The sequence below is a fragment of the Aptenodytes forsteri genome, unplaced genomic scaffold (assembly GCF_000699145.1).
Source record: "Aptenodytes forsteri isolate BGI_AS27 unplaced genomic scaffold, ASM69914v1 Scaffold257, whole genome shotgun sequence".
Lineage (NCBI taxonomy): Eukaryota > Metazoa > Chordata > Aves > Sphenisciformes > Spheniscidae > Aptenodytes > Aptenodytes forsteri.
This window is the reverse complement of record NW_008795194.1, coordinates 298,135-309,429: the sequence shown is the minus strand read 5'-3', so window position 1 is coordinate 309,429 and position 11,295 is coordinate 298,135. Positions and strand designations below refer to the sequence as shown.

General features: G+C 37.1%; 1 protein-coding gene across 1 annotated transcript in view; it reads right to left on the bottom strand.

Moving 5' to 3' along the window:
- The window catches only part of PPIG (peptidylprolyl isomerase G), a 27,305-nt gene that overhangs the window by 4,359 nt on the left and 11,651 nt on the right, over positions 1–11,295 (bottom strand). The window contains exons 8-10 of the mRNA XM_009278559.2: positions 1,910–2,114; positions 752–919; positions 135–219 (exon numbers count right to left, since the gene is read on the bottom strand). Of these exons, the coding sequence (XP_009276834.1) occupies positions 135–219; positions 752–919; positions 1,910–2,114 (458 nt within the window). The remainder of the gene's footprint in view (positions 1–134; positions 220–751; positions 920–1,909; positions 2,115–11,295) is intronic.

Below are 11,295 nucleotides of genomic sequence, written 5' to 3'. Positions count from 1 at the left end.
TCTTTTTTTTTTTTTTTTTTTTTTTTTTTTTTTTTTTTTTTTAAATCAACTTTTCTAATGAAAATGGTTAGTAACACCAGCAGTAACACTGTGCTACCACCTTGTTTATTTTGGGGAACAGAGTAAACATTTACCCTTGGTCCTCTTCCTTTTATTTTCCTTCCAGATCTCGTCACTAACAGCCTCCTCTGGTATGTTGACTGTGAATTCGATAGATTACTAAAAATAATTTTAAAAAAAGTGATATTGTTTATAACATCAAAGAGAGAAGGAAAGAGAAAATAAAACCAATTTTAAAACCTCTTCAGAAATTAAACTAAATGAAAACACACACTTAATATTATTTTTTTTATGAGTGCAGACAGTAACAACCACACAGTAAAAACTTCAGATTTTGTGACCACAAAATATTTTACAAGATTTCCAGCTTTTTCCATTTTTGAAAGAAGAATAAATTATAGATTCAGATTGGACAGTTCCAATAAATTCTAAATGAAATTGCAATGCATTTTACTTTCTTTTTCTTGAATCAGTCGCTTTCAATTTTTCATTCACTAAAACCATTTTCAAAGACTAAGCCTTTGTTCTAGGACAAAGACAACAGTTGCCAATAAACTGAAAAATCCATTCCAGCAGCACTCACAACATGGAACTGTTTAATAGGGAAAGGACTCGCTTAACATTAGTCCTAAAACAGTAATGTGACCATACCACTGTCAGTACATAGTCAGACTCAAAACAGATGTATTACCTTTCTCTTTCCTTCTCTCTGCTTTTCCTCTCTTTTTCTTTCTCATCTACTTTAGGAGGACTTTTCCTCATCAGGAACCGGTTTTCAGGTACAGGAGGAATTTCTTCAGGACGGACAGTAGATAATGGCTGTGCTTCAGGGTTTTCATCTTCACTTTCACTGGATGAGCTTTATTTTTGTATTAAAAAAAAATGTTTGTACTTAAAGTGAGTTACTTGAATGAGGGAAGACTTTTCAATCTATTTAAATAATTCAGAAATTCTCTTAATTCAATACACAATGATACGACAAGAAACTCAGGAAATAGCTCTATTTCAGAAGCAACTTTTTTTTTTCCCTAAGATATCTTTGCTCCAAAATGTACAACTGCAGTAGATTTCTGACCAACATTTTTCATCCATGAATTCCAATGGTGCAACACTGAACATACCTTTACTCTCTATTTAGATACAGCGCTTTTTGTTTATTTATTTATTTTCTTTTAAAAACACTATCAGGAGAGTCAAATTCAGATTTTACACTAGCATATATAACTGGCTACAAACCATTGTAATTCCAAGCAGCTGGTATAAACAAACTTGTGTGAAATGGGGTTAGTCCCACAGAAACCATGTTTAGGCAGCATTGCCCTAAGTGAACATTTCTTACATTTTACTCCTAGCTTAGAAAAATATGACTTGCACTGACACAACTTGTATCTCACATTGAGCTATAAGCAAAAATATTAGATTAGAAAGAACATTTTCAGAAGCAAGAGTGCCTTCTGAGTTTTATTATCTTCCAGTGAAACTGCAAGACTTTAGGCATATCAGACAGAAGTAACGTTGTTAAGTATGTTCATTTATTAATTTTTTGTTTAACTTTGCTTTTATTCCTGCATACTACATTCTCTTAAGTCCCACTGCATATAATTTAAATTGAATTGTACAGAAGCGAATTTAGGGAAACAAGCTATCACCACCCATTTCAAACCAAGCACCACTACAACTTTTCAAGCCAAATACACCTAAGTCTTAGTCCATTCCTTCGCTCCGTTACAAGCTGCAGCATGTATGCACATGGACTACTTCACTAGTTACAGAATACTATTCTGTAGTTATAGGACGAGAAAATGGTACTGTATGGTGTACACGTAACAAAACAAATCTCAAAACTGACCTTTTCTTGCTTTTCTTTCTCTTTTTCTTTTCTTTCTTATGTTTCTTGGAATTTTTCTTGTGTTTCTTTTTTCGTTTTTTAGATTTCTCTTCTGAAGCACTCTCAGAATCCGATGATGAATCAGAAGATGATTCTGAATCACTTGAACTTTCCGAGTCACTGGATGAGGAAGACGACTTGTGTCTTTTCTTTTCTTCTTTCTTGGCTTTAAGTCAGAATAGCAAAGACACATTTTAATATCAAATGCTTCTAAATAAATCTCAGAAAAATCAACTTATCTAGTACCTGCCTGAGCTTCTTATAATTGTGTCATGAGACTACTTCATCAAAATACTTAAGAACAAATTGAAGTTTTGGACAAAACACTGTTTCTTCCAAGTACAATAAAGAATATGTCTAGAAATACTAAGAAATTTCCAACATTTTATATTTACGAAGCTCTAAAGTATGAAACTTATACTGTCAAGAACTTGTAGAACCGTGTTAGTTTTCAGATCATGTTTTATACAACATAAGCTACATATGAAGAATTACTTAAAATTTATTTACGAAGTGTTTATAAAAAAAACTTCTTTGGCTTCAGGTTGAACCTGACTTCATATAAAATCTATTCAAATCACAAACAAGAGAAGTTTTGAAACAGAAAATAAGTGGCATAGACTAAACTGATTACTCATTGAATCTAGCTCAGAGGAAAGATTCAAATAACCGACCTTCCTGCTAAGTGAAACCATGCTCAAGGGAACAGTCCTAATCCTCCAGCTCATCATGTGTTGCTTGGTTTTTTGTTTGGTTTGGATTTTTTTTTAACAGAAAGATACAAATAACTTACTAACCATCTGGTATGAAAAGGAACCCTGCTAAAGAGCAGACTAGTCCTTAATTACGTATTTCACCATTTCTCATGTGGCTGCTGGAGCTGCAAATCAGCAACTTACTGGCAATCTGATATTAGTCTGACAGGAAATAATCCAAGAACAAACACACCTTTTTATGCCCTTTAACTGATCTGAGACCTACTTAAACTATTAGAAGTGATATAAGTATTATTTCAGAGTCACACTGATTTGAAAAAAAATATATATACACAATAAAAAATGTACTAGAAAAACTTCACTGAAGGAAGTCTAGGCTTCTGAGTTATGACACTTCAGGTAAATCAGTTAAATGGTATAAATACTCTTCAATGTGTTATGAAATTCCTATCAGGCTATTGTCCAGAAAATTAAGAGCTCTATCCAGAAAATCCAGAAGAACACACTGTTTGGCTTCGGACTGCTGTAGTTGACTTTTCTAATTGGCATCAAATATTATTTTACTTTGCCATTGCAAATTGCAAAGATAGCCCATCATTCACTACACAACATACTACAGCCACGGACAGACGAAACAGAACCTTCATCATTAAATAGAAGAAAAATATACCAAAAATAAATACTGATGTCCAAACAGCCTGTTTCCTCGTCACAGCAAACAATCCATATTTTAGGAGAACACCTGTTAAGACCTTAGAACAGGCTTCAGATCAGGGACAGAAATGAATTTTTAAATTGCGTACGAATCCTAGCTGAAAGTATTAGCCTATTTTGCAAAGCTTTTAATAGCTTGCTCTATCCAAAGAATTCATGGTTTACAGAGATATTATCTGACCTACATCAACATAAAAGCAGTTTAAATGCAACCTCCCATGCCCTGCTCTTCTTCTGCACAAAACAGGTAAGGGAAAACATTAGGCACCAAAGACAGGATTATGACTATGCAGCCTGTCTGCATCTGAAAACTATTCAGACACAGAGAACACAATGTTTTCACATAGCAGAAAACATAAAGAAGTCTCCCTGAATAGCCTAAGTTTTTTGCTTTTCTATTAAAGACAGAGAAATTCAACTGTTTAGTCCAGCCAAGCATTTCTTCTATTGGCTTCCACTTGTGCCCAACAAGATGATGCAATCTGTACTTAGCTATTGTGTATCAGTCATTGTTATAAAATAATTAAGGCAAGTAATTAGAGAAACTCATGTTAAAAAAAAAAAAAAGGTAAAAATCTGTTACGATAACTTTCCTATTAGATGACTTTTGTCCTTGCTCTACAGAAAGAAAGTCCTCTTGGGTATTACAATAACTCAAGTGTCAGAAGATAAAAGATTTCAAGAACTTCAAAGAATTACAGGTTATTAAACCAGCTTTTTACTTATGAACAGCCTTGATTTTGTACATATGGAAGGGAAGAAAAATTCCACTTCAGAATTCCCTGCTAGCAATCACTGATCATATACCACACTTAGAGGTGTCAAGAAAAAAAAAGTTTAAGTGGCACCAGTACCAAATACTAAGTACCTATTAACAGCTATTACACTTCTAGTGTGCAGTTATTTAGAAAATGAGTTCTTTTAATTCTATATAAACAGATTAGAGATCTGAAGGGAAAAAAAAAAAATTATATTCTGTAGAGAACTCGAGGCAGAGGAAACACTTCTATGAAGAGTAGATCTGGTAACTGCCCTTCCGAAAACACAAATGGCTATTTAATGGAACAGTGTACCAATTTTTGGAATTATCAATATTAGATTCCCCAACTGCTTAGCAGGTATTACTGTGTTGACTGACTCTTGAGAGTTAGCAGTAGGTATCTGTAACTGCAATCATGTGAGCTCAGTGTGGAAATTCTCAAATTCAACACTAACTTCATCTCATTTTGGTAAAACTGCATGATGAGAGGTTTTTCAAGGATGATCAAAAGCAATAAAACTTACATAAAATTCCTTGCTAAACTGGTCAAAGAGAATAAAAATGAATCTTGGGGATAATGAGTCTTAGTATAATACTTAGGGATGCATTATTTTTAATAATAAGCTAGTACTTCTTACAAACTTAACTTTTCACAGGAAAAAAAATTTCTGATTTGGGCTAGAATGATAAAAATCAGCAAGGACAGATCCACAGTTGCCCAAAACACATTTCTAGTTGCACTTCAGGCAGCTTCTTTATGACAGATGATATTCTGTGGAAACTTCATATTGCCTCTTGAAAATTGGACATAACTGGGTATGCTTTAGAGTAGCAAAGTTAAGTGTGGATGTATGATACCAACTGCAGAGACAGACAATTATGGGTTCCTAATGGAGAAGAGAGTCAGCATTTTTCAGAAAAGCAACAGTTAAGCTCTCATTCATAGCACCATCTCTTAATATTAACTTTTGTTCTGTATATAGTTATTGAATGTAAAACAGTGAAATCCCAAATATATGAAATTGTCATATTTTACTCCCCTCAATCCATCTTCTCATCTACCATGTCTTGCCCAGAACACCTTCTGGCTGTAGACTGTGATGCGTTGATGTTCTAGATCTATCCGTAGCCTTTAGTATTGTTCCCAATGTTTTCATGACAATATCCATAATGAAAGCTAAGGCAGTATTGTTCTTTATCTTCAGCAAAATATTAGCTGGGAGCATTAGATCATCTATGTAAGCCAACACCTCTTTTGTAGCAATCCAGTATCCTACTCTGTCAGGACTCCCATTCAGAAGGCAGTGATATATACAGTGGTGAAAGACTTCCTCTTCACAGTGATGCAGAACACTTGCTTCCAAAAGAATTGGCTGAGATAAAAGATCTGGATGACAGCAAGCTAGCTGGGGCTTAATTCAGCTAACAGTGGATCAGACACATGGTGTAGAAAAATCTCAGCAGAAACAACTAAGTATGGCATCTTGGCCTCTCTTTTTGTGGTCATAATCTTTATGGATACTTTTTTCTCCTAACGTTACCGAATGCCCACTGGTACAGTGGATGAAATTTAATCCCATTGCACTAAATTGCATTCATTTTTCAGAATAGCATCACAGACACAAGTCATACTGGTATGACATCTACAGTAACTTTTTTCATGGTGTTTTCCATGTGTTTATTCACAAGCCTCATTTGATACAGACTAACAAAAGCCTGACAACCAACTGAAACACAACCTCTGTACTTCATAGATTATATTAGTCTTCTGGGCATTTCTGGGCACAGTATGAACTAGCAAGTTGTCTTACCCATTTAGGACAGCCTGCTGATTGAAATCAGCTGGTTCTTTTCAGATGTTTTTAGAGCTTCTTGCAAAATACTTCCAAAAGACAGGTCTCATTATATTTTTTTACTTCCCTAGTTGGTCCAGACGAAGACACCTGGTCTCTTTTCTCAAAATTTTGGTAAATGTCCTTATTAAAGCACTATATTTAATAAAAAGTCTCTGTAATATTTTATATCAGTTTAGATTGTCTAAATATATATACATTCACAGAGTGTAACGAGTACATATTTATAAAAGAAAACTGAACCGTTTCCAAATTAATTTCAATCAAAGGAGCCTGGTGTCATATAGGCCTGGTGACACCCAAGCAAAAAGAGGAATCTCACCTGAGCTTTAAATACCGTGAACGCAAAAAGTACTAAAAAAGTTAACTAATTTCTAAGTCCCATTTCAAATGCTTCTTATCTATTCAACACTTTTGGTTTTGGCCCATTCAAAAAAAACACTCTATTGTACTATACTACATGCCTTCAGGCAAAACAAGATGTCTCCAAGCTCAGTTTCAGAAATGTCTGAATAATAACTGCATCAATAAATGCAGTTATTTCCTGTATTTTCTCCCTCCTGCATCTGTTTTAAGTGTGTCAGAAACTATCTGTGACAGTTTTATCTGCATTCTTGTAACAAGTTTAGGTATGTTATAGTTACTACTTTAAGATGAGTAAGTAATAGATAGAAATGGAGGTGAGTTAGTGAGCAACTACCTCAACAAACATAATGGGATTCTTAACATGCAGCAAATAACGTCAATGGCAGATGTATTTGGAAAATCGTGTGGCAGGCAGGGAGTGAAACGATGAATAAAAAACAACCCAACAAAAAAACCCCAACCAAAAAGCCCAGAACTGTTGACACAGTAAAGACAGGATATCTGGCAAGACGTTTTGGCTATACTTTCTGGTGACATCTAACTATCTCTGTCCAGCAGCAAATGCTATTTTGAATACTGAACCAACCTGGTGCTGGCCAATTACAGATCACAACACAAATGAAACCAATCCTGCAGTATGAAGGTCAGCGAGAAAGAAACAGACTTCTATTTACAGTCCAACTGTTCCAGCTCATTAACTTCAGGATCAGGTTTTCAACTTATGATCACATCTGAAATAGATACATCACTTCCTACTCCGTTCACTGTGACCTATAGTATTTGCCAGACTTCATGAATTACATGATCACGCTGCATGGCACAGCCAAGCACTCTCTGCATCTCAGCTTGTAATGGACTGTAGCAAGTCTTACGTTAGCCCCATGGTATCAGCCTCCTGGACTTGAAATGAAGAAATGACCTGGCCAGAAAGCAGTCAGGCTCAGGCACAAAAGTCAGAACAGATGATCTCATCTTGTAATCCACAGCAGTGACACTCTGAATAGTTACCTTACATCAAGTCCAGTAACCTGTGTTGGACCACAGCAGCCTCCAAAAAGAAAGTACCTTTACTTCAGGACATTTAGACAGGTATTTTCCCTGGTAATTTTTTCCAGTGTTTAATCACCCTGTTGTTCAGAGTATCAGGTCTTTTTTAATATTTTGCATGCATCTTGCTTCCATGGTTTGCCATGGGTTCCTATTATGTCTCGCACTGCTTGATTAAGGACCCACTGTTTCTTACAATGAAAATTATACACAGTAATCAAGTCCTCAGAGATACGCATTAGGGAACACTACCATACTTGATTCTTGTTGATCAGATGACATTGTTACTATGAGGAGTCCTGTATCATAAATGCGTCTGGACATAGATGTTTTTGTACACAAGCAACCTACCACACAACTGCAACAGCAGAGGAAGGGGGAAAGAAAAAGAAAAAAAAAAAGGAGAAAAAAACCCCAAACATCTCCAGCTTCACTTTGAACAGTTTCGGCTAAAGCCAAAACGGTTTATACCTAGTGGCCAGTTCACTAGGGGGAAAAAAAAAAAAAAAATCTGGAACAGAAAAGTCTGAAAAAACTGTTCATAGCAATCAGCTTGTAGAAAGGGGGCTAACAGTGACGTGTAACAAGCTTGCAGAAGAAAGGAGTACTCTAGGGGCTGAATGGGTAAGGAAAGAGGAAAGGGACGATACATGAATCAAAAGTCCAGGTAAGATATGACTTACCAGAATCACCACTTTCTAAGGCTGCTCTTACTCCATAGATATTTCATGACTCCTAAATGTGTAACTTTGTACTCTGTATCAGTGCTCGATAATTTGTACTGATACTTTTTTTTTTTTAAAGAAACTGTACTGATAGAATGACCTAATTACAATATTGTTCTTTGGTGAATTATGAAGGCAGCCATAATCTGCCTTAACTGCAGAAAGCACACTTATACGAGCAGTGATTCTATAGGGACATCTATAACATCAATGAAGATCATCAATCTGCTCTGTGCAGAATCCCCTAGAAATACACTTTTCGTAAGAAATCTTCATTAGACACTCTTGTTAAAAAAACCGCCCAATGCACAAAGCCATTTAATTTCTTTCTTTGTTTTTGAATCAGAATGTCAGTGTCTTACATTCTTGAAAACATCGCAGATATACCTTTGATTAACCACAGTCATGATCTCAAACAACGCAGCCAGGCTTGTTTGACTAGATCCCCTTCTGCAAAACTTTTTCAATTGAGAAAATTAATATTATGTTACTTGTTCCACAGTTTTTCTTGAGAATTATTAGTTTAGCTAGCCCATAATGACCTTTCTAAATACTGGCTTAATACTTCTCTTCCCCCCCCCCAGCTTTCAGGATTTTCCCTGGAACTATTAAGATTTTCTAAAAATAAGACCACCTGGCCAGAGAGATTCTTCTTTTATAATTCAGCTTCTCTCATTCATTTTCACTAACTCCTCCAACTTCAAGGAATAAATGAAAAGAAAAAAAAAACACAAAGGAAAAGACGACAAACATGCCTCTTTTCTAGGTGATCATCCTCTCAAATCCCAGGTGAAAGCTTCTGATCTAGGCCTCTGCAATATTATAATTGTGATTGATATATCATTCAATTCACATAGCATCCAATAAGTTAGCTCAGTCATCATCCACTCATCCCTAAATAAATCAAATTCTTCTGTACAAAGAGAGAGATTTGCATCCTTCATAAAGCACTTAATCTGGGTATTCATCATGATACCTGAAAATCTGATCGCCTTTCCTCAACTTTAACCTAAGAGAAAAACATTCATACCAAGCACCTAACTTCTACTGTGATTCCTTCTGCTAGTGCCATCTTGGCTTCCATGCTAAACCCAAGAAGTATCAGTTCTATTTTCATTCCATAAAGACTTGTCTAATTCCTTCCTTTGTGTTGCCTACCAGACAAGCTCATACAATAAATATTTTAGTTTAAGACTCACTTGCTATCCTAATGTACCCTCCCACAGAAATTTGCCATTATACTTCCTTTACTGGCAACCTCCTTATTCCTTTGTCTTAACAGCAAATTCTTAGAAGCAGTCTCCTCTGGTAACTGCCTCATATTTCACAGCATCAGTTCCCTTTTGCCTCCCATAGTAATGTGCTACAAACAGTTCCACTGTTAGATGACTCTCTGTTGATGAACTTCCATGACACTGCTCACCTCCCAGTAACTGCTCCTATCTGGATTCCCTGGCCTCTTCCATATATTGACAGGTCCAAGGGCCTCTCCTGCTCCGCTTGTCAGCTTTGGACTGCAGCTTGGCAAATTTCCTTCTGCTGCTGTGATGACAAACTGTTCCTCCTACCTCCACTGCCTCAGGTCAGCACAGCTCATCTGTGGTTTCCTGTTGTGCATTTAGTGAACAGTTCCAGTCATACTATCATCTCTCACAGTAGCGGCAAATTTCCCTTTGAAGGTCTAGGACCTTCAGACAGCCTTTCCCTTTCAATAGTAGGATTCTCCACTCATCACGATCTCCATCACGATCTGTCTGGCAGCACCTTCATCAGGCTGGCTCTGCATTAGTGCCCATTAGGGCCCACATCTCCCCACACTCAGCTCTGCCCTCCACCTGCCCAATCCTGGTGCCTAAGGCCTCTTGTCCTCCAAACACTCCTGCTGCCCACCATTATCTAGTACTGTGCCTTATAGTCAGTTGAGTGGGCTATCCCATTGCCCTGGCATCAATTTCCCTCCGTGGCACACCAGACCAGCTACAGGAAGCAGACTCCAGGATCCCAGCAGTACTGAGGCAAAGAGGTACAAGGACATAGACAAATGGTTAGGACCAGTCAGATCTCTCCAGAAGCCTGTTCTCTTTTAGGAGAAGTTAAAGGAAAAAACTATTTTGTATTTATTTTATTCACTCTTTTGATGACAAGTACTTTAAAGCCCTGCCTAATGGCTTTAAGTCATCAGACTGCTCAGTGCCAAAACTTTCATTTAGTCATTCAATTTCAAGTGTTCTAGAGTGGACTAAAAAGGGAGTGTGGCAAACCAAGGAAGACAGAGTGGGTATCTCACCCACTAGCTTCACCCATTCTGTATCTGTATTGTCTTATTTTATTTTCTAATCTACGCCACCCGTGCATTTTCTAACAGATACCATACTCCTGAGTACTGTCCAGAAAAAAAAAATTATGTCCTAACACACGGGGTGACATGAGTTAATCTAAGAAGTTCTAGAAACTTTGAGAAGTCAGGAGCCATACAATAACTTTGCTCGGAATTATGAGATATTGAAGAGATCACTTCAGATTCCAAAGTCATTCTGCTAGACATCACAACAGGTGAACACAGAACTGCATCAAAAAGGAGAGGAAAAACTAAGAAGCTCAAGTTTGAATGCCTGTATTTTCCTTAAGCCAAAGAAACAACTATTCTTGTCTTCTGCTTCAATATCCTTGGTGCAACCCTTCACAGTACGTATCAGCAGAAAGTGCTACGAATGAAAAAGCATAGAATCATAGAATAGTATGGGTTGGAAGGGACCTCTAAAGGTCATCTAGTCCAACCCCCCTGCCGTGGGCAGGAACATCTTCAACTAGATCAGGTTGCTCAGAGCCCTGTCCAACCTGACCTTGAATGTTTCCAGGGATGGGGCATCTACCACCTCTCTGGGAAACCTGTGCCAGTGTTCCACCACCCCCAGCGTAAAAAATTTCTTCCTTCTATCTAGTCTAAATCTACCCCCCTTTAGTTTAAAGCCATTCCCCCTTGCCCTGTCACAACAGGCCCTGCTAAAAAGTTTGCCCCCATCTTTTTTATAAGCCCCCTTGAAGTACTGATAGGCTGCAATAAGGTCTCCCCAAAGCCTTCTCTTCTCCAGGCTGAACAACCCCAACTCTCTCAGCCTTTCTTCATAGGAGAGGTGTTCCATCCCCCTGATCATTTTCATGGCCC